The sequence below is a fragment of the Leucopleurus acutus genome (assembly GCF_964270905.1).
Source record: "Leucopleurus acutus genome assembly, chromosome: 18".
NCBI lineage: Eukaryota > Metazoa > Chordata > Mammalia > Artiodactyla > Delphinidae > Leucopleurus > Leucopleurus acutus.
Genome location: NC_139160.1, coordinates 13575010 through 13601850, shown reverse-complemented (window position 1 = coordinate 13601850; position 26841 = coordinate 13575010). Strand labels below are relative to the sequence as shown.

Genomic DNA, 26841 nt, shown 5'->3' with positions numbered 1-26841 from the left:
GCATATAAAATTAATATGACTGTATAAATGTGTTATATTAACTTTATATTAATTAATCTATGTATACACATATATTTAAAACATTTCTCCTATCTTATTTTTATTAAGCTTTCTTCATACAGTTTGAGGAGTGAAAGTGCTGTCTCAAACGTGACTGTTTAGATCAATTAGTAAATTAGATATATTGGATATTCTGCGGTTTTATCCAAAGAAAGTGTGGTCACCTCGTATTGTACATATTCATGAGGTCCCTTCTTTTAAAGCACTGGAACCATGATAGAATCATTAAAGGTAAAACTTCTTATTAAGTGGCTTCATGAATTTCTTGCTGTGAAAATTTAAATAACTAAAGCATAGTGAGATGACAAGTGAACTAATAGCTAGTAAATGACCAGCCTCAAAGACACAGAAGTGCATTGGGGATGCTCAAGAAATCATGTCTCCTTCAGAGAAGCTGAGAGTTCTAATGCTGAATTTTGAGCCCCAATCTTGGCTAAATTATTCATAATTTCTATGGTTGGTCTCAAAGGATGGCAATTCTAACTACAAGATGTAAATTCTTCTAACACTCTAGAATTGTAGACCTATTCATCCTTGATAGACCCTCCAAATGGTATTTATTCAGTTATTGAAAGTAAGTGAATCTTGATCTAAAATCTTGCATAGGATTGACAGTACATGCATTTTACAACTGATTAATGATGTACTCAGTTCTTTATTAACAAGAAAACACTGTAAGACTTTTCATAGCACTCAGAAAAATAATTTCGGATTTTAACTCTACAGGCAGACCCTTTGAACAGACTAGTCTTTTATATTAGCAGAACTGTTGTTAGTGTTTCTTCAAAGATTATATCTAAACAATTCTCCGGGACATCCTGTGATTTGCATTGCTACATTCAGTGAAATCATGAGACCATGTAGGAAGAGGAGGAAGAATTTCATTGAGTTATGATCCAGGATTACAGTCTCTTTTTTATGAGGGGAAACTCTTATTTGATATTTGTGTTGTGTATTGGTTACACTATTTTAAAAGATATTGCTTATTTTTTCAAGGATTCATAAGAGAAATTTCTCATTAAATTAAATGCTACAAAAGTTTTTTTCTCAACATAAGGCTATATGTATGGACCAATTTTATATTAAACATTGATTGAATATATATTTTAATTAGAAAAAGGGAATTCAGTTATTCAATACTTTTTCTTTATTCTTAGATACCAGGAAACTCAAAATTTAGATTTAATACTAGACTGACAACTCATTTCAGGTTTCAAATAATACCTAATTTGTTGTTCCTTCAAGTTAAATTGACTGTCTTTTATCATTATGGTATTGTTTTATACCTTAATTAATTTTATGTACATTTAAATGCCTTCTATAGACAGAATGTTGATTAAACATTATTCAAGTGACTGAAGTACATTGGATAAAGATGTCATTTGCTGATTATTGACCTTGAAAAAACATTAATAAGAAAAAGGCAGAGGTCATTGGGATTTAGTTTTGTCTGAAACTGAAAGGAATATAAATCTTAAAACAACATAATTAAGTTCCTAATATAGAAACACATAGGATTGTTTTGGTTTAATAAAAATTCAAATAAAATATAAGATTCTTATGTAGGAGGAAAAAAGGAACTGACAAATTCTGACATATTTTTCAACTAATTGTTTGACCCTGGTTTTGCCAGCTATTCTATTGGGGGTCTCAGTTCCCCAGCTCCAGCTATTCTATTGGGGGTCTCAGTTCCCCAGCTCCAAATGAAGGGTTTGGACTAGATGATTACTGATGATTTCTCCACCAGAAAAATTCTCTAACACCATGACACTACGTATTTCTGTAACTCCATGATACAACAAACTTCTACAATTCCAAGACATAGCAAAATTCTGTAACTCCAAGATGTAAAGAAAGTCCATAACTCATGATACAACAAACTAAAACTCCATGACAATTCTGGGTATCATCTGTTAATTTAATCTTTGGCATCTTGATGGATGAAATAGCATCTTATACTATATTTCACACATACATTGTATACTTATATTATTTTGCATCTCTGATTTCTAGGGAGTTCGAAAATGTTTTAAAACACATAAGCCATTTAAATTTTATTCCTCAGTGAGTACTTCTTTTCTCATTGAATTGCAAAGGCCCTTACATATTAATATTGACACTATACCTGCTGTACCTACTAACAACTTTTTTTCCCTGCTTGACAGAAATTACTGGAGCTCATACTAAGATGAGAAGCAACTGCTCCAAATTAATTACCAAAATTTGGGTTGATTTGATCACAAGAAGTTGAACAAATTTTGATCTCTTTCTATGTGCCAAGTGTCACACTGAGTACAGAATGAGAACACATAGACCCTGTGCTCCAGTCACACTCAGGACACAGGGGGATGCAGGTACATAAACAACTAATTAAGAAATGGTGCTGAGGCTTGAGACATTTACATGCTGTGTGGCTTCCCTAGGGAAGTGAGAGCAACCGGTATTGTTACTGAATTCCCTTCCAAACCTTATTTTGCTCTGAAGAAAGGCTCACATACACACTACACAGACATCACACAGATAGACATAACACACACACACACACACACACCCTCTCTTCATATAGTCTTTTTACAGATGTTTGCAGAAAAGGCAGCGTGGTAGGTGAAGATGAAAACAGAGGACAAGTCAGGTCTGTTAGAGTCATTACTTCCCGCAAGCAGCCCCTTTGGAATTCGTGTTCCGGAGACACTGTTCACACAAATAAAGCTCTTTGCTTCCCAAGCTCTCTCTGGCCCCCCGCCATGCTAATTACAGAGGAACACAGGCCAGGCTCAGCTGTGAGATAATCATTCCACGTCCCACTGACTTCCTTGGAATTTCCAAAGAAGTGAACCAAGGGCACAGCTCGGCTAGTTGGCAGATTAAAAAATAACAATGAAACTTGTTTCACATAAAATGATAAAATGGAGCTGTCTCTGTCAAAATAAGAGACACTTAAAATACTTTCTAGGATTATAAAAAAATAACCATTTAGTGTTCCGAAGATAAGCAACATTTGTCCCTGGAAAAGGGATAGACACCTTCTCTTCTGACATTTTCTGGCCTTTTCAAAGGTACCCTAATTTACACAGGAAATAGAATATATTCATAAAGCGACTTTCATAAGTGACACAGGTAATCAAAAGCAATACTGGAACTGAATCCAGGTATTAGGACACTTGGCCTACTGCTCATCTCATGCACAACGTTGTCTTCCCATTTAAGTATATGAAATATAGGCTTGATTTGCCCAAGAAAATCCACTCATCCAGGAAAAGGTATATGGGCCATATGGGGGTATATTAGGTAGATGCAGGAAGAAGGCGAGTGAAAGGCAGGGGATTCAGTGTGGCCTGGAGGGGACAGTCCACAGCAGGCCTTGGCACAGATAGTGATGTCCTAGTTCAGGCAGGCCTTTGTCATCATCACTACCGTCAGCATCATCACTATTACCATCACCGATACACTGCCACAGCCTCCCTACAACTTACTGTTGTGAACTCATTCTCTTCAGATCATCCTCAACAGATGCCAAGGTGACATCTGTAAAACTCTTACCTGACTGGCTCATCCCTTAATTAAAACCTACTACCTATATGATTAAGTTTAAGCTAACTAACATGGCTCCTCTGTGGTCTGTCTCTGCCTACTCTCCAGCCCCCCTTTCCATTGCCCCTGGTTTGAACTTGTTGCTCTAGGTTTAGTTCATCCTTTTAAGAGGTCTCCTCTATCCCCTTTAGCTGGGTTAAGTGCCCATCTTTGGAGCTCCTATGTATTACTCCCATACTATTCTTAAATTTTATTAATATTTTCTAAAAATCAAAGTCTTATTTTTGTGTTTGACTATAATAGGCGCTGGGACATGTTAGGAAAATCCACTGAATTTGGTAGTTAAGAGCATCAGACTCTGAGACCACATCTCTGGGTTTGAAACACAGTCCTGACACTTGTTAACTGTATGACTTTGTACAAGTTACTTAACCTCTCCGTTCCTCAGTTTTTCTGTCTATAAAATGGGACTAATAAAAGTCTATAGTGTTTGGGGGAGGGTTAAATGAGTTTATATATATATAAAGCACTTAAAAGAGTCGCTGGCAAATCCATGCCATATAAGCTATAGAAGTATTTGCTATCATGATTGCGATTAAAGGCACATATAACACGTACCTGACCTCAAAGAGCATTAAAAGAACTACTAGAAAGACAAAGAATATATGTAACAAAAAAGGATAACTAATAATTGTATTCAAACTACATTAGCATTAAACATACAGACTAGTAGATAAGAAATCTTTCTGCATTTCAGAAAAGGGGTAAACCATCTCAGGTCCAAGGCAGTTGGACATCAAAAAATTCTTGGGGGTAATAGGGCTGGAGGGATGAGCAAGATTCAGGGTCTGTGCTCTCAGTCGGGCTTGATGGGCATATGGCACAGAGCAGTTCTCTGTCTTCTGTTGCGTGCAGCCGTCCATACATCATGGCACTGCAGACTGCTAACAACCCCAGCTCCGGGCGCTTATTGCCAGTAGCACCCCCATTGTGACAACCATAAATGCTGTACACATTTCCAAACATCTCCTAGGAGAGTGGTACTGTACCTGGTTAAAAACCTTAAAACATGGACATTCCAGGCAAGAATAGCATGATCAAAAGAATGACTATAAGAATGCTCAAAAAGGGTTACGGGGCAGGGTGTAGGGCGAGGTGTAGCAGAGATATAATTCTGATAAAGACACCAGGGACCAGAATGTGAAGAAACGACGCTTGATTGAAAAGTGAGATTTCTCACGCTCTCTTCTTATGTCTCAGTTGCTGGAACTGAGTGGAAGGAATATAAGCTTTAGAATCAAAGAACCATAGGTTTGCATTCTACTTCTACCATTTACTTGGTGTATAAGTCATTTCATCTCTCTCATCATCCATAAAAGAAATATATGAATGGATCAATGTGAAGAATTAAGAGGTACATTAGTTAAAGCTCTTAGCAAAGTGTCTGGAACATATGACGTGTACCAAAAATGTGAGTTCGCCTTTTGAGGTTCCTCTGTCTGCCACCATTTCAGGTTAATAACTTGCACCTGGATAACTTTCCACTTCATTTTATTTTTAACTTTAAACACACCCAATTATCAAGTTTAGAGATCGGGAAAGGATGCAACAAATTGTAGTTTCAAGGCTCAACGGTACATTCCTAGGGGGTGCTGCACTTAAGGGGGCCACTTGAGAGTGGTTTATTTAGAACTCTCATAACAAAGCATCACAGAGAGGCAATTATCCTGCACCTTGAATCTGGTAAGAGGAAGAAGACGATTACTTTGGCAGGCAGAATGAATGTTCTTTTTTATATATGGCCTATCATATATTTTTTTTCAATTTCACTGAAAAGAAAACCTTTAGAGGCAGATTTTTAAAACCTATTTTGAGGTCTCTTCAACAAGCAGAAATGTACCTATAATTGGCTCTGTGGCTTCCATTTCCTATTTAATATGAAGCCTCTACCTTAACTGCATCTCCCTGCTTATTGTTTGTTCTTTTAGGGGATGCTTTGGGTGCCCACACTGTTTTGTATCAAATGGGTAGTTGAATGATGGGTACAGCTTTTTGCATCTTTGTAAGCAGTGTAGACGATGGAAAGCAATCTGGCTACTGAAAAGAAAAACAAAAAACAACTCTTTATTTGTTTGAATGATACGATTGTATCCAGTAAAACGTCCAAGGTAAGAAGTCTCAGAAACATAACTTTCCAGCCACTGTCAGAAACTCAAGCTTTTGACTGTTTAGAGACTAAGGTGTCTGAATTACTGGCTGGAAATTCCGTGACTTTCAGCTGCCTACCTTTAGGATTTTGCTCTGCTCTTTGTGTTTCCAGGGGAGGACATAAAGAAAAGAGAAACTAGGGACTGGGCAACAGATTGTTGGGAGAGGCTAAAGTGAAATTTGGGAATTAATAAGGCCTTTAATTTTCCCTTCTATTTAATCCAATTCATTCAACTGAGTTGTTTAAAATTATGGAGCTTTGTTCATAAATTTCTGATTGGATTTGTGAATTGTATTCACAAATGCAAAGGTTATTTTTAGGACACATTTTTTTGTTATTCGTGTACTTCATCTATAACCTTATCTAGGAAGAATGAGATAGGCTGTTACAAGTTGAATTGTGTCTCCCTGCAAAAACAAAGATATGTCAGAATCCTAACCTCTAGTACTTCAGAAGGTGATCTTATTCAGAAATTGAGACTGTCATACAGAGCGAAATAAGTCAGAAAGAGAAAAACAAATATTGTATATTAACGCATATATGTGGAATCTAGAAAAATGGTATAATTGTATTTGCAAAACAGAAATAGAGACACAGACATAGAGAACAAATGTATGGACACCAAGAGGGGAAAGGGAGGTGGTGGGATGAATTGGGAGATTGGGATTGACATATATATACCATTGATACTATGTATAAAATAGATAACTAATGAGAACCTACTGTATAGCTCAGGGAACTCTACTCAGTGCTTTGTGGTGACCTAAATGGGAAGGAAATCCAAAAAAGAGTGGATATATGTATACGTATAGCTGATTCACTTTGCTGTACAGTAGAAACTAACACAACATTGTAAAGCAACTCTACTCCACTAAAAATCAGTTAAAAAAGAAATTGGGTCACTGTAGATGTAATGAGTTAAGATGAAATCATTAGAGTGGGTCTTAATCCATTATGACTGATATAAAAAGGAAAAATCTAATCTAAGGGACAGATACACATAGAGAACAGAAATTGTGAAGAGGAAAGCCGAGGAAAGAGGCCCAGAGAAGATCTTTCCTTCACAGTCATCACAAGGAACCAACCCTGCTGACACCTTGATTTTCAGGCTCCAGAATCGTGAGATGATAACTTTTTATTGTATAAGCCACTCAGTTTCTGGTACTTCGTTAGCAGCAGCCTTAGGAAACTAATACATAGGTTTACACTTTATTTTTTAACATCTTTATTGGAGTATAATTGCTTTACAATAGTGTGTTAGTTTCTGCTTTATAACAAAGTGAATCAGTTATACGTATACATATGCCCCCATATCTCTTCCCTGTTACATCTCCCTCCCTCCCACCCTCCCTATCCCACCCCTCTAGGTGGTCACAGAGCATGGAGCTGATCTCCCTGTGCTATGCAGCTGCTTCCCACTAGCTATTTTACATTTGGTAGTGTATATATGTCCATGCCACTCTCTCTTTGTCCCAGCTTACCCTTTCGCCTGCCTCCCCGTGTCCTCAAGTCCATTCTCTAGTAGGTCTGCATCTTTATTCCCGTTTGCCCCTAGGTTCTTCGTGACTTTTTTTTTTTAGATTTCATATACATGTGTTAGCATACGGTATTTGTTTTTCTCTTTCTCACTTCCTTCACTCTGTATGACAGGGTCTAGGTCCATCCACCTCACTACAAATAACTCAATTTCATTTCTTTTTATGGCTGAGTAATATTCCATTGTATATATGTACCACATCTTCTTTATCCATTCATCTGTTAATGGACACTTAGGTTGCTTCCATGTCCTGGCTATTGTAAATAGAGCTGCAATGAACACTGGGGTGCATGTGTCTTTTTGAATTATGGTTTTCTCAGGGTATATGCCCAGTAGTGGGATTGCTGGGTCATATGGTAGTTCTATTTTTAGTTTTTTAAGGAACCTCCATACTGTTCTCCATAGTGGCTGTTATCAATTTACATTTCCACAACAGTGCAAGAGCATTCCCTTTTCTCCATACCCTCTCCAGCATTTATTGTAATATTTGCAAATGAAGCAACTGACAGAGGATTAATCTCCAAAATTTACAAGCAGTTCAAAAAAAAAAAAACAACCCAATCCAAAAATCGGCAGGTTTACACTTTAAAATTGCTATTTCTTTCTTTAGACATCATATTGTTTCATTGACATTAACTGTGTTACTCTAGATATTTATTATAAGAACAATTTCAGTTGAAAGATCAGAAAGAAGACACTTATTATACTTATAGTTTATTTTCAGTGAAGTTTCTAAAAAGCAAAATTATGTGCCAACACTTGTATCTGTCCTTACTGATACCACCCTGTACTATATTCAATCTATTTAAGCATCTTCCTGATGTGGTTTTTTAGTTCCCACCAGGAAGCATTGAACAAATGGGTTCTGGACTTCAGATTTCCTCCTGCTTCTTGGCTGGGACAGCAGTTGTGTCAAATTAAATTTCAGATTTCTGAACACACCCTGAGACACACCTACATCAATTTACCCATGTCTCTCTTGACAAATCATACCCCAAAATACCCACCATACCTTGACTAATTGTGAGTAGGAAGAAGTGATGGAGTTTGTCAGGCCTTAAACAAGGAATGAGAACATCCAGTGAGACCTACTGGATGATTGTGGGAATACTTGGAAACCGTGGCCCACACACCCTGCTCTCCAAGCCTCGGTGCAGGGACCTTAACTCTGAAAAGCAGTGAGTAGTACCTGCTTTTTTATGTACGCTTGGTAAATAAATGCCCGAATAAAGGAATGAAAGAATTACATAGAGATAGACATGAAGCAGCATGAAGAAGTATGGATGCAACTGTAGAGTCTTCTATTCATATCACCCTCCTTTCTTACTGGCTTTAAGATATACAGGAGGGTTAGAGAGAGGTCAGGATGAATAATGAAGAAGAAAGTGGAGAAAGAGGCCAAAGAAGGCAGCACAGTGGGAGGTACCAGCTTTCTGGGCTTTGAACTAGACTAACTTCCCAGGCCCCCAATCAGCTGTGGAGTGCTTCCTGGGGCGTCCTAGGAAGGAACTGAGTTACATACACCATGCTTCCAATTAGTTGTGTAACCTCAGGAAAATCACGAAATCTCTTTGAACATTCCAGCTTCTTAATCTAAAGTTTGTGAAAAAATAGTCTTGATCTCATAGACTATAATGAGGGTTAAATAAGAATGCAAGGACTTCCCTGGTGGTGCAGCAGTTAAGAATCCACCTGCCATGAGACAGGAATAAAGACACAGACCTACTAGAGAATGGACTTGAGGATATGGGGAGGGGGAAGGGTAAGCTGTGACAAAGCGAGAGAGTGTCATGGACATATAGACACTACCAAACATAAAATAGATAGCTAGTGGGAAGCAGCTGCATAGCACAGGGGGATCAGCTCGGTGCTTTGTGACCACCTACAGGGGTGGGATAGGGAGGGTGGGAGGGAGGGAGATGCAAGAGGGAAGAGATATGGGAACATACGTATAACTGATTCACTTTGTTATAAAGCAGATACTAACACACCATTGTAAAGCAATTATACTCCAATAAAGATGTAAAAAAAAAAAAAAAAAAGGAATCCACTTGCCAATGCAGGGGACACGGGTTCGAGCCCTGGTCCAGGAAGATCTCACACGCCACGGAGCAACTAAGCCTATGTGCCACAACTACCGAGCCCGCGCACCACAACTTCTGAAGCCTGTGTGCCTAGAGCCTGTGCTCCACAATGAGAAGCCACTGCAATGAGAAGCCTGTGCACCGCAACAAAGAGTAGCCCCTGTTCACTGCAACTAGAGAAAGCCCACGCACAGCAATGAAGTCCGAACGCAGCCAAAAATAAATAAATAAATTTATATATATATAAAAAAGAATGTAAAACATAAAGCACAGTGCCTGATAAAAAGCAAAAGCTCAATAAATATCAGTTGTCCATGTGTGCTATCTTTTCCAGGAAGAAAGAAGTTAATAGAGATTATTCCTTTCTAAGACTAGGTTTAAGGCTCTAAGTGCAAGGTGTATCCCTCCCACATACCAAAAATAATAATAATAATTTACTTATTCAACAAATATTTTTCAGCATCTTCTAACACTAAGCAAAAACTGAAAATGTTGAGTAAAACAGTCTAGCAAGTAAAGAAGATGTGGTACATATATACGGAATATTAGGCAGCCATAAAAAGGAATGAAATGGGGTCATTTGTAGTGATGTGGATGGACCTAGAGACTGTCATACAGAGTGAAGTAAGTCAGAAAGAGAAAAACAAATATCGTATATTAATGCATATATGTGGAATCTAGAAAAACGGTACAGATGAACCATCTGCAAGGCAGAAATAGAGACACAGATGTAGAGAACAAACGTACTGGCACCAAGGGGAGAAAGTGGGGGCAGGGGGTGTGTGGGGTGGTGGTGGTGGGATGAATTGGGAGATTGGGATTGACATATATACACTAATATGTATAAAATAGATAATAAGAACCTGCTGTATAAAAAAATAAAAAATAAATAAATTTTAAAAAATAAAATAATAAAAAAAATTAAAAATTAAAAAAATTATTTAAAAAAATAAAAAAATTAAATTAAATTAAAACAAAAGGTCTACCAGGTAATATGGATTTATGGCAGAGGTTATAAAGGATGAAGACCTCTATGACTCACTCATTTATTCAGTCATTGTCTCTTATGTGTTATTGCTACATAATGTGCATACCTAAGGATAATTTTAAAATCCCTAATCTGTCCAACACACTTATTTAAAAAGTCACAGAAGCTAGCATCTCCACTTAAAACGTCAAAATGTTTGTGGCACTGACGATAAACATCACATAGAAATTTTTTTCTTAAACAGCTCAGCAGTTGTAAATTGTGCATTTAAGAATTATTAAATCCACAGTGTTACTCAGCCAAACAAATATTGACATGATGTATCATCACAATATGCTCTCAATAACAGCTTTTACATTGCTAATGAGTTTTGCCAGAAAATCACAGATTTATGCCAAAAATCTGGCTCTCAGCGCTTGTCTGCCAACCTTGGCCAGTGTTTTGCATCCAGACAGAATTTCCACAACACCCCCTATATAGCAAAGCAGGTAACAGGGCCATAAACCTACTTTTCCAATGTTCACAATTCTCTTTGTAGTTATAAATGTATATATATTTACTAAAAGAGTCTTAACTGTGTAGATTATTGAGTGTTCAATTTTTCAAGCAAAGTGAGATCACAGAAATGGTCAGTAGCAAGCTATGAGGCCCTCCCCAGATGTATCCTTTTCCTCTTTGGAAAATACTGCAATATAATTCTAGCAAAAATCATGGCCAACAAACCACAACACACAGTGTGGATTTTATAATCCCATAGACCTAGGAGCCAACCTCATTGTTGTAACTTTGAACACAATAACTTAAATCTTGGCTCCCTTAACAGTAAAGAAATGAACACAGCAGTTTGTGAAGAGATTAAGGTTTAAATGAGATAATGTCAATTTCCTAGCTGTGCTCTGCCCATTAAAAAAGGGTTTGAAGTATATACCCTTCCATATAATTACTTCACTCGGCAGATTTTGCTGGTTTTGAAATGTATAAATTTTTGAGAGCCCAAGAAAAAGGAATGAATCTTCATCACATTTCATCTCCAGTATTTACCAATATCCATAATACAGCTGATGATTAATATATATTTGTTAAAAAGTGGGAGGATGCTTCACACTTTTAAAAGAATGATTAATTCGTTTCTGAGACAGGGTAAATCCCTGCTACAAGAAGTGGTGAGGAAATATGGGTATATTGGTTAATTAAATATTCTGACTAAAGAAGTTATCAGGTAGGAGACACTGTTGAAATTTTCAAAGTTTTCATTCTTTTACATAGTCTTTTTTTTTGGCGGTACACGGGCCTCTCACTGTTGTGGCTTTTCCCGTTGTGGAGCACAGGCTCCGGACGCACAGGCTCAGTGGCCATGGCTCACGGGCCCAGCCGCTCCGCGGCATGTGGGATCTTCCCTGACCGGGGCACGAACCCGTGTCCCCCGCATCGGCAGGCGGTCTTCCAACCACTGCGCCACCAGGGAAGCCCTAAACAGTCTTTTGATTATAAAGTCCTTACTGGGTACCTGCTATGTGCAAGACAATTTTGGAAATCCAGTTTCAGTCATGACCTTATGCTTTTATAAAATTTATAGTTTAAATCAGAGACAAATATAATTCTCTATTTAATAATTGTTGTAATGGAGGAATGTACAAAATGCAATGGGTGCTTAGAGAGCTAAACACCTAACTCTACTTGGGAGGAGTGAGCAAAGGCTCCATGGCTTCTAAACTTGAAGAATGAGTCTGAGGCTTTGCAGGCAAATGGAGAAAGCAAAGGCATGGAGGCATAATATGGCACATCAGATACTGAATATTATTTGTAGTTCAGTGTAGCTGCAGTGTGAATTGGAGAAGGAAACTGTACGAAAGAGAGTAGCAATAACAGATGACTCTGAACAGTTCAAAGACCGGTTCAAGGGCCACAGATGTCATGAGAAGTATACATTTTTGTTCAGTGGGATTTTGACTAGTGGAACTACATGATCATATTTCCATGTCACAAAGCTCATTACAACGAAAGTGTGGAAAAGGAAATGGAGACTAGAGGCTTTTATAATAGCATATACGAGAAACTGAGGGCTTTAGATCATGGAGATGGCTATGAGATTATATTCTGTAAACAGAATCAATTGAATTTTATGATTGGTTTGCTAAGGCAAGATAAAGGCGAGAATCTAATGAGTTTCAAATGCCTGGCTTAGGTAGTTAGATGTGGCTAATAGTTTGGACAGATTGAGCTCTTTGAGAATGTTTATTTCAATTAATGGTTTAATTAAACAGCCTGGTTTAAATAGTGATTTACCCATCCCCGGCACTATGAGAGGGTACTTCCAGAATTTCTGTATTGGAGGCGCTTATAGGTGAGTCTGGTGGGAAGAGCAGGTTACTGGGGAGCTAATCTTGTAGCTGCGTCTGCAAGACACACAAGGTTCAAAAACATAAACTGTCTGATGAACGCGGAGCCATAGTCCCACTCCCACCAAGCCACCCTGTGGAGTCACACCAGACTCATAATCACCTTTATTTGATTGGTTTTTACTTAATGTCCTACAATCATACCATATTTACACCATTAGTAAGTAATGCCATTCATGATTACACACATACTTGGTACTCTGAAATGAGAATTTAGGCCTGACGCTTTTCTCTTATATTTTTACATTTATAATTCAATATAGATCTAGTATATTGTGAAAAAGATACTGAAAAATTCTCCCAGTATGGTATGGAGAGTTCCAAAGTCAAACAAGGAGTCAAATTTTAAATCTCAACCTCTTTAAGCCTCTTTCTTCTTCAGTAAAATGGGAATAATTTGGCATTGTTGTGAAGAATGAGACGTGAAAGTAAACATCAAAATATTTGATGTTCAATACATATTGAAACTGTGTATTCATATTCAATACATATTTGTGCAATACATTTCTTTTAGATGAGTTACATATGTAAATTATGTGTATATATATATATACCCACTAATTCCATAGGTAAATACATAAAATAGATATATGTATACATACACATATATATGACTTACATATGTAATACGCAGTTTATAAATAGCCTTGGGAACACTAATATCTGGTCAGTTAATTTATAAGTGCTCCATTAGAGTACATAAATGCTTTCAAGTTACAAATATTTCTAGGTCTTTGGGTGAAGACATGGTGGGTATTTTTAATGTCTTAATTTGGGGACCGGGGAGCTTAAATTGGACTGAGTTTTCTTCCCACTGGCTTTTCTTTCAAATAACTAATCTTAAGAAATAAAATATCCAAAAAACTATTGGACGTGGAACACTTTAAAAGGAGGCTTTACTACCGGTGAGTGAGAGAGACTGTTATAGCATCTCTGCACTTAGCTACTGGAGGAACAAGCAGTGGGATGTACACTTCCCAAGATTCTAGAACATATTCTAGTTACTCTGACCCCTTACACTGCATTTTGTTCCTCTACAAAGTGAAAAGTTATCATTCTCAAACTGAGCTGCAAAACAGAAATCATCAGGACTGCTTTTATAAACAGAAATTCTTATACATCATTCCAGATTAATGAGTAAGAACTTTAGGGGTGGCTTCCAGAAATCTGTATTTATAATTTCCGAGGTGATTCTGATAATCATCCCAGGTTTATTTAGGACCCACCAACCTGCACACTTACTATAGACACTGTAACTTGAATTTTTTTCCAAATGGACTGGCATTTGGAAATATACATTCATTTCTAAGACCTATAGCCATTAATCGTTTTTGCCCTTTGTTTTTTTTGGCTACATTTGTTATATACTGGCTCAAAAGGTGTGCTAATTAAACAATAATAATAAGAGTAGACAATATGGTTTATGGTATAAGAAAATGTATTTTCACAAGAGTACCAATAAAGCATTTAAACTAAATACAACACTTCAAAACATTCTGCACAAAGAAGTTACAGATCACATTTATTTAATAACAAAATGCCTAGTTCTTTAGGAAAATATTTTTTAAGACCTTACTGCAATACAATTTTCCAACCAAAGAACAAAAATATTGAACAAATTATGGTAGAAGACATCATAAAACTTATTAATGTAACAAATTAGGCAGAATTTTGTGCTAGAAACAGAATGGGGGAAATCTAAATAAAACAAAAAATGCAGAAAACTGGGTATTCATAAATTTCTGGTTAACTGAGGCTTAATGTTGTTAAAGACCAGGAGTCTTTAAGCGTCAGACTTTGTTTATAAAAAATTCCCCAAACATTAGTAACATACTACCTCAGCACAATTTTTTTTCCCTTTACAATTCAGAATCGTGCTGTTCATTTGTCAAATATATGAACAATAACTAGTTACTTCCTTAAACTTAACCAATATTACTCTTCGGATACTGATTCTGTTGCATTGTATTTTTCCCAATGAACCTAGAGCCTATGCATACTTGGATAAAAATTGGTCTTAGAAATACTTTATTCATGAATAATTCCACACATATTCATTGAAGGCCTACATTTCCAGGCCTAGAAAGAGCAAGACAGACACCAGGCCTGCCCCCAGAGCTTACCATCTAGAATACAGCAAGTCAAGCACTGGTTCTCAATCACTACGAGCCTTCGTTTCACCTTTCAAGATGTGCATAGATATTGATGTCCTCTCTAAAGGCAAACTAAATCTTCCCTTATGCATATCATTCCTTAGATTCTCTATGGGGAATTTTGAAATCTGTATGTTGACAAGGCCTATGCTTTGCTTTCTGTGATTGCCTTCTGCTCCTTATAACAATGTCAAGTATTTTATTTTCCTTTCAGTTCTTCCCAACACAGCCTCTGCGGTTTTGTCCATACAGTTTGGCCTTTTCTGTGACACTCGTTACAGCTTTCTGCTCCCCTTCATTTTTGTTTCTTTCCTTCTGACTAGAAGCCTGGTCATCTGGGCTTCCCCATCTTCCTTTCCTAGCTTCTTATTCACTCCAGTAACTAATCTTAACACTTCCTTAAATGTTGGGTCTTCTGTAAGTAGAATTAGTGAGCATTTCAATTAGCATTTCCTTGAGCTCTCTTGTGAACGTCAGATCCTCTTGACGACAATGCTTTCTCCCTGAACACTATTTAGATATATTATCCTCAAAAAGATGGTTTCTTGAGGATTCCTGTTTTGAAGGTTTTTTTAAAGAAGAGATCAATAAAGGAACGCATAATTCAGCAACTGATGCTTCTACTTCAGTCTCAATTAAACCCTTTGGTGTGGGATACCAATGTCACACGTAAGGGGCTAGATCGAAAATTCAAGTTTTGGCTCTTTGATTTTTAAATTAAAGTTTATAAGAACTCAAGAAGTCTGAAAACTTCAAAGCAAGCTAAATGATAAAAAGATAGTTATTCATTGATGTGATCCTTTATCATAAACGATATTAATGAAGAATTCAACTATTTTTGTGTCTCCAGGTCAGATGCTATCAAGCAAATTGCCACGTATGGATTGATAATCTTTTTACACTATTAACTCAAAGACAAATAGGAAGATTCAGTAAATATTAATTTTCCAAATGTTCTCAGAAAGAATGATCAGAAGCATCCTCCAGTTATAAGACACAGTTGGATAATCCATTTACCCCCAGTGAACTACCTGTGTGTGCTGTGAGGTAGTAACGTGATCTTCTGTGGTGATGACACCCTCAACAGAGAAGTGTCCCCTCTTCACATGAAGAGTGTGAATAACAAGAAGGGACAGAGTCACCTTTCATTACTTCATCAACTATTGGTGTCTTCATAGGATTTCAAATGCCTGATTCCAATTTTACAACAATAACAATAACAATATTTATTCTGGAAGGGGATTTTATGTTCCAAGCAGCAGATATTAACAACTTCCAACACGATCTCTAGGAATTATTCGCAGTTCTGAACCGTGCTTTAGAAAAACATTTCCTATACAAACAAACAAAACAAAAAGTTAGGTATTTAAAAAATGACACACTATCTTAACATTTCAACAATTATTATGTAAAAGAAACAAAGGAGTGTCAAGTAGGTACAAAGCTCAAAGATCATTAGAACCCGAGTCCAGGCTTAAGTCTTGTGCCTACCCCTCTCACATCTTCACAACCCAACTAATGTTTGAAAATTTTAAATAAGAACACTACCCAAAGAACTACTACCAAAACCAATCATCAAATAAAACATAAGGTAATTTAACCATCAATACTCACTTTAATATACAATAAAATACTGAGGGGCAGGAAAAATAATAAATCTAAATCTACCCCAAGTGACAGAAGTTTAGAAACCCTGACCTACTTTGGGTCTGCGTTGCCTGCTGAGATTTTCTTCACACCTCGTGATGCCCACAATTCAATTTTATAGGGTAATCCAACAGGCAACATGTCAGAGTAAGCAATAATTCAAATTAATATAACTACCAAGCATTTCTAGAGTAGGAAAAGCAAAACCTTAAAACCTAAGTTTAAAGGCATCTATACAACAAAATGCCTCATGATTCTCAAAAAACAGACTTTTTAATTTAATAAAATTATACACTTAAAACAACTGATTTATGTAAAAAGAAATTATTTAAAATTCCTCTTCATTTGCTGTATGGCTAAATTTCAAGCCCAGGACCTAGGAGGACAATATAATTTTGTAGAAGTACTTTAGAATATTAATAGTTTAAAAATAACTACTTCTCAAGATTGAGGTTACATTATATTAAATCATGCTTAATTTCAAAATATTATAATTAGACTATAAGCTAAGGAAGGTACATCTAACACAAATATACAACTGTCTGTTAAGATGTTTACTTTTACCCTTCCTGCTTGTTAGGACATCAATATTTAGCACTGTATAATGGTAACAGCTTGAAACTCTGAGTGTAGACCAGGCCCCATGAAATTTAAATGACTGTACTTCTTTAAAATAGCCAGCACTTATTGAATGCTTACTATAAATAATGCAAACTTTTAAGCACTTTACATGTACTACCTCACCACTACCTTATGACGTAGCTCAAAATCATTATTCCCACAAGAGCACAATCTTCAGACTTTTTGTTACATGTATTAAATACCTTTAAAGCTTATTGGTCAGGTTTTCTCTTTCTTGTAGCCAAAAGCATACATAACTGATACATAGAAAGAAACGAAGTACTTACACACATAGGTAAAGACTGCTATACAATCCCTAAAAATCAACTATTACCTTGGTTAAATCCTATCAAGTCTAATTAGAATGAATTAAATATTCAGTATCAATTGATAAATATGGCCTCATCACACCTCCATGGATTTCAGATACTCACCAGCAGTCTGTGCAGGATTTATTCCTATTCCATCTAGAAAATAAGTCGTAAAATCATCTAAGTTATTTCTAAAGCTAAAAGGCTTTAATAGTAACAAGAACTGTGCCAAAAAAGTGCTGCTGTGTACACAGGCATAAGCCAAACAGTTATACTGAGAACATGAATGACAATCTGTCAGGTGAGTTATCTGCTGAAATCTCTCACTATTATGTATTCACACATATTGCTGGATTAGACAAGAACATCTGTCAACACAATGATCCTGCTAAGTTTTACAAAGAAGATAGTTTCTTATACTATTTTGCCGCATTCAGTGAAAAATAAAGCCAAAACACCTTAGGTATGTCATTAATCATTTAATATTGCTCTGAGGCATCAAATCCTAAGGCTGAAGAGCCCACGTAGTGATGTAAATTCCACTGACACTTGATAAAAGTTTACAAAGCACTTTCCCAATAGCTATTCATTTGTGAATTCAGAACTTTCCAGAAAAGATAGCTCTCATCTAAATACAGACACATTTCAATGTGACAGCATGCAGAATGTTTCAGAATGAGAAATTCCATCATATCTAAACTAAATCATACTAATTATTGCACATTAAAGCCACCTTCTTGGGCTTCCCTGGTGGTGCAGTGGTTAAGAATCTGCCTGCCAACGCAGGGGACACAGGTTCGAGCCCTGGTCCAGGAAGATTCCACATGCCACGGAGCAACTAAGCCCGTGCAACACAACTACTGAGCCTGTGAGCCACAACTGCTGAAGCCCGTGCGCCTAGAGCCCATGCTCCGCAACAAGAAAAGCCACCACAATGAGAAGCCTGCGCACCACAATGAAGAGTAGCCCGCGCTCACTGCAACTAGAGAAAGCCCGCACGCAGCAGCGAAGACCCAACGCAGCCAAAAATAAATAAATAAAATAAATAAAACATTAAAAAAAAAACCTACCTTCTTTTAGTCTATCTTAACTAATCCCGAACCACTCACCAGTACCTGTGAATATTACTTTGTATTCTTGAAAGATAATAAGCATTCCCTGCAATCTTTATTCCTCATCTTGTTTCAGTATTTTCTCATAGGGCTATTTCCATTAAACTTAATTATTAGTAGTATCCTAAGATATTCAGAATTTAATTTATATATCTAACTGGATAAAATCCTCATTATTGCAGTCCATAAGAAATTGTTTTCTATCAGGAAAGCAATAACAAGGTATAGCAAAGGTACATTCCTGCTTAGCTTCCTATATTCTAAAAGCATTTACCAATATAACTTATTAAAAAAAAAAACCCAAAACCCCTTTTTAAATGACATGTTATTTTTAATAATTTGTCATGAAGTTATAAGGACACAAAATATTATCAAGTGCTGTACTATATAACAAAAGCACAAAAAAAATGAAGAGACAATTATGAACAATAACCTTGACTTAGTGTTTACAATCAAGTATATCATTTATCTTGATATAAGTTTTAGCCTTTTATATTTAAGTCAATTTTAACTAATTTGGTTTCTTATAAACAATTTCTGTAACTCAAAGTTAATACATAGTTTTAAAATGAATTCTTACCATTGGTAATAATTGCACTTGTTGCTGCAGGAACTTTAAACTAAAAGGGAGTAAAAGATAAAAAATACATATATATATATAACATTAACTATGAAAGATGGTTAGCAAGGATAGGGTACATATAATCAACTCTATAATTCTAAAATGTGGTTTATCTTTTAGGATAAGTAACATCATCAAAGGATACTATAACTTGCTTTATCTTTAAAGGGCAACACTGTTCTCTAAATACTGCATTTCATTGTATCTAGGACACCATACATTGTAAAATGCATCTTTTTTATGCACTACAAAAAAAGAAAAACACTGTCACTGAATCTATGACCCAATGTTTACTCTTTCAGACTTAGATATGATTTACTTTTGTCATATATAATGCTCAGGCATAAGCAAAAATAAAAGCAAAGCAACTGCTTAGAATATTCCTCAAATTTCTTTGTGGAAATAGTAAGTTCAAACAAATGCTCTCTTGTGTTTAATGGGAGGCCAACCAAGGCTCATATTCCTTCCTCAAGTTCTCCTTAAATGATTTGCTGACTTAAACCTCATGGGATTGCAACAGTCCAATTATGCCACCAGGAAATACCTCTAAGTACAAGTAGGTGCAGGTGATGTCAGCTAGACAATTATGTGACTGCCACATGGCCAAGCATGACAGGAAGACTCCACTGAGATGTAAAAAGAAGAGCTTTCTGAATCAATGAAATGTGGTATGGAGCTTATCAGTAGCTAAAAGGTAGAATTCTCCTCTTAATGCTCCAGAGACCAGTATTTGTCAAAGTGTGTTCATGTCCTCATAGTTCATTCTTCCAACAAATATTAATTAAGCACTTCTACGTCATGGACTAACTTTATAAATATTAGTTGAGTTTTGTAATTAAATAAGTTTGGAAAACATTAAGTTAAACTACTAGTCTTTTCAAAATCCTTTAATATGAGGCTAATATAGTTTATTTAACTCCAGGCAAAAAAATAGTCAATAATGTGTTTCCCATACTTTTGGGCCACTGATCCCAGTTTTTAATGTTTTTTTTTGGTGGTTCTGGTGGTCTGGGGAAAACACCCTCTCTGGGAAATGCTGCTCTTGGTATTTATAGTGGTCACGTATCATAGTTGAGAAAAACAACTAAAAGCTTATTTTAATTTATGAATTGAACAACCAAGTTTTAAAATAAGAACTTAACTATGCATAAGAACAATTACTTGTTACGGGCTTATGTACCTAAAAAACAAATAATTTTACTGTTCATATCGCACATTCTTAAGTGTAAGTGTCCTCTTAAAGTTTTAAAAATTTTAAATAAACCTAATTTAAAGTAACTTCAAAATGTACTTTAATAAATTTAAAAATACTTCAAAAGTTTTTATAGAGGCTGTAATACTTATTAAAATTTTATCAAACACCTAAATTAATTATAGGCAATTTCAGATGTCTAAAACTTGAATATGACAAAGTTTCTATTTGTTATTCTTAGTTATGTCCATTTTAAGATAAGCTATGCGTTTTCTTAGTGGTAACATATTTTGTGACATTAAAAATCAAAAGCAACTGCAGACATAATTTCTTCCTTTTCCAGCACGTAGCAGCAATGGTTAAACTGACATCTGGGGAAGCATTACCAGTGATGTACATACAGCAACTACCACTTCTGTCTACAGTACTGACAAGTTTTTTCCCAGATGCAAAGTGCACTTTATGTTCCTCAGCTGTCATTCATTCCTATCTCATATCCCACATGTCTTATAATTTAGGATGTTAAGAGGCTCTTTCAGGTTTGACAACTCATTCTTTAGTTAAATTAATTCCCAGTCATACGTTGGGGGATTTTATTTTATTTTTTATGAAGAGAATTTTACTAGGGATTTATATCCACAGACTTCTGGTTTCTTAAGTCAAATCTTGTTCTTACTGAAAGAGTCTACAATGTCATCTTGTGAAAGGCCTTCTCACTGCTGCCTTAAAGCTATATCCCTTCTAAGTGTGTAACACTCGTGATTCATTATAATTAAAAGGTACACTAAAACCTTAATCAATACATGTGGTTGCGTGAAGTTTGTTCATTTTCTGCTGCACACATGTTAGGATTTTCACAAGCTTTACTAGAAGACCCAGATCACAACAATGCCTTTGCCTTGTAAAAGGACACACTATAAAATAAGTACAAAATTTAATAATAAATATTAATTATAGCTTGAAGAGATCTACTTCTCAAATTGGAATCTGTGGAACCTGCTAGGCCACAAGCCAGGAGCATTTCAACCAAGTGATCTGTGTAACAAAAAGTAATGATGCTGTGTTCAGATTTGTTCCCCACCTCTTTTTAGTTATTCTTTCTGCATGAAGGATAGATCAAAATTGACAATAAAGCAAGTAATACCACTTTTCAGTTTAACTCTGAATGAGTGATGAACGATGGCAGTGGTCCCTGACAATAGTTTATAAGGAGCCGGAAGCACTAATGGGCTGGCTGATTTTCCATTAATTCCTTAAGTACAGGGCAGGACTATGGATTAAGCCGGTTTCTTATTTATTTAATTACTGAATTTTTTTCTGTGACTGTAAACTTGTAAGATTTCGAACGAAATATTCTGAGTTGGGTTACTCTGTACCTGCACTGCACCTTTAACTCCACAAAATTTTAGTAACTGCTATTGTATTTTTACACAAAATCACTTAATCAGGTAGGAACGGTAGGCATTAACTATTCCCATTTTACACATTAAGAAATTTAAGGAAGAAATTCGTGGGCTGGCCCCAGGTCAAACAGATAATTAATGACACAGTTAAAAGAGGAATGCTAAGTCTCCTAAATCACATTTTCAGGTTACTTCCACCAGACCAAGTTTCTCTTCTAATTGTTAAGTCCAACGAGTTACTTTACAGATGCCTCTGATAAAAAATTCTGATGAAAAAATTTTATTTCTTAAAAACAGAAACCCAAACATGTCTTTAAAAACACTTTTAAAAACAATAAATTTTACTGACAGTCCACATGCTTTATAGAGAAAATCTGAAAACTAAGATAAATATATAATAAAATTGTACTTCTAGAATCAAAGCTAGTAAAACACAGGCGTACAGATTACAGTGATATAATGTTTTTTTAAAAAATTGACATATTATCACTATCTTTTCAATTTCAATAAAAATTCTCCTTATAATTTTCCATGATTACATTAAATAGATGTGTCCATTTAAGTCATTCTTTTATCGGTGAGTCTCAACTTTCACTCTACTTTTATCTATAAGTGAGGCTTAACTTTTTGACAGCGTAAACCTAGTAATGAACCCATGTGGCAGTGGTGGGTCAAGATGCATGCAGATTTTTGAGACACATCACTAAACTGCACTCTCTACAGGTTGTTCCAATTTCTGTACTTACTTCTTCTGCTGCAAACTTTAAGACTGCTGTAAAAGGTGTACTTTCAGGAACACTGAGTCTGCAAGAATTAAAAAGAATCTTTTAAAAGGCTGAGTTTTTTTTAGGTCCTCTGTTACTTATTTCGGCTACTGACAAAGCTGTCTTTTGAGTCTGACGTTGACGTATTATGATTGCACACTATGTTCATTAACTCTACCAAGCAAGCAAGCAATTATTAGCCTTATTGCTGAGCTGGTGCCCTCGGCTCCGCTTGAAAATGAATAACCTACATAGGTGTGGATTTGTACATGCTTCATACTTTGATACAAACAGGTCTAGCGTGTAGGTTGCTTCTTTTTCTAGAGATGGGTTTCAAAAAGTTGAATCTCTCCTCAGTCTTCAGTACACTTTGCCGCCTCCAGTTCATCCCATGCAAGAATGTGATCATTTTCATTAGAAGAAGAGGCTACCTGGGAAGCATCATCAGATCATAAGTCTTTTCACGAAGCTTTCTGTGAACTTTCAATCATCAAGTCTAAAATAGTAGTCCAAGTTGATGAAAATGAGTATGTTTACTCTGGCAAGATGTTCAGTGATTTTCCACCTTTATGACATTTGAAAATGGGCTCACTCAATATAAACATTTCAGAGAGTGATGTGTGATTTTGTTAACTGACCTGTACAGTGGCAAGTATATTAAAGAGCACCAATAAACAGTCAATCCGCATCAATTTTCCAACTTAAACACTAAAAAATAATTGACATTATACCTTAAGAAAGCACTCAAAGACACAGAAAGAAGTTAAATAAGATTAATAAGAGTCCTAATGTAAAATAAATTACAATGATTAAAGATCAAATCCTCTTTCAAAGTAGGGAAAGCTAACATTTCTCTTTGAAACTTCTCTATTTGTCACCACTGTATTGTTCTCTAACGACTTAATACCAACTACTACTATATAACACCCTCAGGTATATGTATCATCCCCTCACTTAGTCTACAGATCTACTGCTGAATATAAAAATCATTGTATCTGACACAGCACATTACAGCGACTTTCAGTAAGGAAAGTGTTAATAGATTTCTCAGCTGCCCTAGTCCACTCCCCCCAAATAATGCTAAAGAGTGAAAATAGATGTCATTTTTTTCCCTTTCCTTTTTTATATGGAATAAAAAGAGAGAAAAACAAAATTCTAAAGGATAGCCATTTGATTAAAAAATATCTTAATAAACTGGCAATGTAAAAGTTTACAAAGCTGGGAACAGTACTTTGCAAGTATTTCTGTAGTTTATTTATAGTTTAGAACCTGAGACTCACTGTCCTAAAACTCCAGAGGAGAACTTCTTAAAGTTTGCGGTTTCAATTCACTTTTGGACTAGAGACTGAAAATGTCCTTGTATTATATAATAAAATGTCATGTTGATATTCATTAACATAAGTTTCTATCTGCATATTAAATTGGTGAGACTGTCCAAATAAAATCCAATAATACAGAAAATAAAAACATATTTTAGTGCATGTTCTAATTAGCAGAAAATTGCAGAGGGACTGGGAGTTACTGCAACTCCAGAAACCTTACCTAGATTTGAAGCGCTTGTGTTTGCCAGTCACATCATTTTGTAAAACTTACACTTACATTACACTGGTGTTTTGAAAAAATAGGAACTATCCTGCATATTAAAATGAACTTCTAAATTAAATTACTGGCAAAATTTTTTTTTTAATAAATATTTCACATAAACAGAACCATGGCATAACTTGACAAGTGTTATTATAAAGAATAAAAACAAAGTTTCTATAGGACACTAGGGAAGGGTGAAATGAACTCCCTAGATCATCACAGAAATTGTCTCAGAGGTGAAATTTTGATCATTAAAGGATACTGTCAGGAAGTGGTAGTCACGAAACTACATTAGAAGCACACAGGAGAACGTGTGCCAGACAGGGAGGATCCAAAGACTTGCTTGTCAATTTGGGAACAGGATGGCTGAAACTTTGATTAAGTGATGGTGGTGGTAAGTAGCCGGGGGTGGGGTGAGGAGGAAGAGGGGGGGAGTAAGACTGGAAACACTGGAATTAGACTGGAAGAGCCAAAGGTGTTTTTTTAACGCATCCTGTATATGAAAGAGAATGTTTGATTTCAACATTTCTATAACCAAGTAGCAATACCAACAGGGAATCTATCAACAAACAAAAAAAAACAAAACAAACAATAAAAACCCAGACATTCCCTCGAATAAATCCAGGACTGAAACATCTTTCTTAGAATTCAACTATTAGCAACTCAAGGAACATTTCTCTATCGAAGTATGTATTTACCTGCCTGACAAGTGAAAAGTGGCCTTAAAAAGTTAAAGCATGTTTTCCCACAAATCTCAGAGCTGCTTTTACTAGTACTCAAATACTAGATACCATTACTTTGAATAGGAAACATAACATAATGACCCTGACACACCCATACATGTGTTGTGTCCATTTTATATACACATACCCATACACAAATTACACATACATACAACTATACACACACTGAACTAGAAGTGTGCTGCTAAATTCATTCAGTCAACACATACTGAGTGAACTGGTACCACGTTCCAGGCACTCTTATAGACACCGATGCTGCTCTACTCCTTCATCTTTCTCCCTCCCGCCTTCTTATTCTTTTTTTCTAGAGCCAACTTACACGTTGATGAAAACAATCCAATGTAAAGGGCGAAATCAAAGATGAGAGAGGGAGTAATCTCTCTACTTTGTGAAGCCCAACTGTCGAGTGAGTCACACTCAACGAGTATCAGGACCCTGACTGTTCTAGTAATTTCGGAACCCGGACTGGGATGCTTTCCCTTACTTCCTCTAACAGCTGGTCAAAGTGGTGAAAGGCCTTTCTCATCACGAGCAGATTGAGACTGTTTTAAGGACGCCAGCAAATCACCAGAGCCCCGTCCACACGTCCTCCCACTCCGTCAGCCCCCAAAGAGAGCTCGCAAATCACCAGCAACGTTCCCAGCACACATATCCGCACAGCCCCGCGCCTGGGCAAGCTGACACTTACAGGATATCTCAGTTCGAGTGGGATGTGGGAAGCTCAGGGGAGGAAAGGAACGCGGACCACTGGTGTGGAAGCTGCGGGGAAGGCTCATATCGCCCAGCCCATAGCGACACCCCCCCCACCCCGCGACCGAGCTACTCACACTTTGTACGGCAGCCGCGGGTCCGACGTCAGTGTAATCTTAAAGGAAACCTTCGACCTGTGGAAGAGAGCGGGAGAGTTAAGGTCGGGCAGCGGGACGGGGGACTGGGGCGGGTAGAAAGCAAACACTTACATGGTGCTGCCGGTCTGGACACGAACCTCACTCCAACTCCGTCCACCAACCTCACTTCCTCTGCGGCGTCTGGCCCTACTCAGGTCCACGTCTCCCGCGGCAAGCTGGGGTCCTCCAAGGTTGCTGGTGTCCAAGGCACTGCCTGAAATATCGGGCCCAGATGCTCACGCTGGGCGGCGCCTACAAGCTACAGATAGCTACTGCTTTTTCATGTATATCTCTAAAACAAAATTGCGGATCGTTTGGAATGAATAGTCTTCTAATTGCTTTTATTTTCTTCTGTATTTTCAGACAGGCACAGACAGAGACAGCAGGACTCCAGGTCCCAGCTTGCCGGTTGGGTCGGAAGTAAGGGTCCCGGGAGGCGGGCGAAGAGCGGGGCGGTGGGCGGGGCTGGAGGCGGGCGCTCTCCCAAGTTGCCGAGGCAACCTGAGCGCGGAGAAGCTCGATTGATGCACTAGAAGTTGGAATCCTCACCTGGCTTTAATATTAGTATTTTATGCCTGTCCAGCAACCTAATCATGTTATATCTTGTAGATTTCTCGTATTTTTTTCTTTTACATTTTAAATTTCAACAGCTAAGGAACTTATCAAGCTGGTGAGAGAAAGACAAGATCCCTGCACTTGAGGAGTCCAGTTGAGAAGATTAATCCATGAATAGATTTCAATAGTTTGTTATGTGGGTCTAATAGGATTAAACCAGGGAACTAGGTTGCCTATCACCGGTCACATTTATTCAGCTTAATAAAAAATTTGAATCCTTTCTTTGTGTCAGGCACTAAAGCTAAACGATGGGTATGCCGGGATGAGTAAGGCAGGTAGGTGCCAACCCTCTAGGATCTAATAGTCGCAGGTCCTCATATAGTGAGGGAAGACGACTGTACGTCCTCTAAATTTTATTACAAATCTAAGCATCTGTGTC

At 36.8% G+C, this 26841-nt stretch overlaps 1 protein-coding gene across 2 annotated transcripts; it reads right to left on the bottom strand.

Annotated features, from left to right (window-relative positions):
* Positions 1–12700: 12700 nt before the first annotated feature.
* On the bottom strand, positions 12701–26003 carry UFM1 (ubiquitin fold modifier 1). 2 transcript variants are annotated; one of them, XR_014326893.1, is made up of 7 exons: positions 25920–26003; positions 25788–25844; positions 22616–22673; positions 19233–19272; positions 17664–17696; positions 15993–16294; positions 12701–12805 (listed from the first exon to the last, which is right to left on the bottom strand). XR_014326893.1 is itself a non-coding variant. In XM_082859304.1 (6 exons), coding segments are annotated over exons 1-6 (258 nt in total). In that variant the 5' UTR covers positions 25922–26003; the 3' UTR covers positions 13889–16226. The 2 variants fall into 2 exon arrangements, 1 of the variants encoding a protein (XP_082715430.1); XM_082859304.1 differs by lacking the exon at positions 12701–12805 and having other exon boundaries at positions 13889–16294.
* Between the last annotated feature and the right edge of the window lie 838 nt (positions 26004–26841).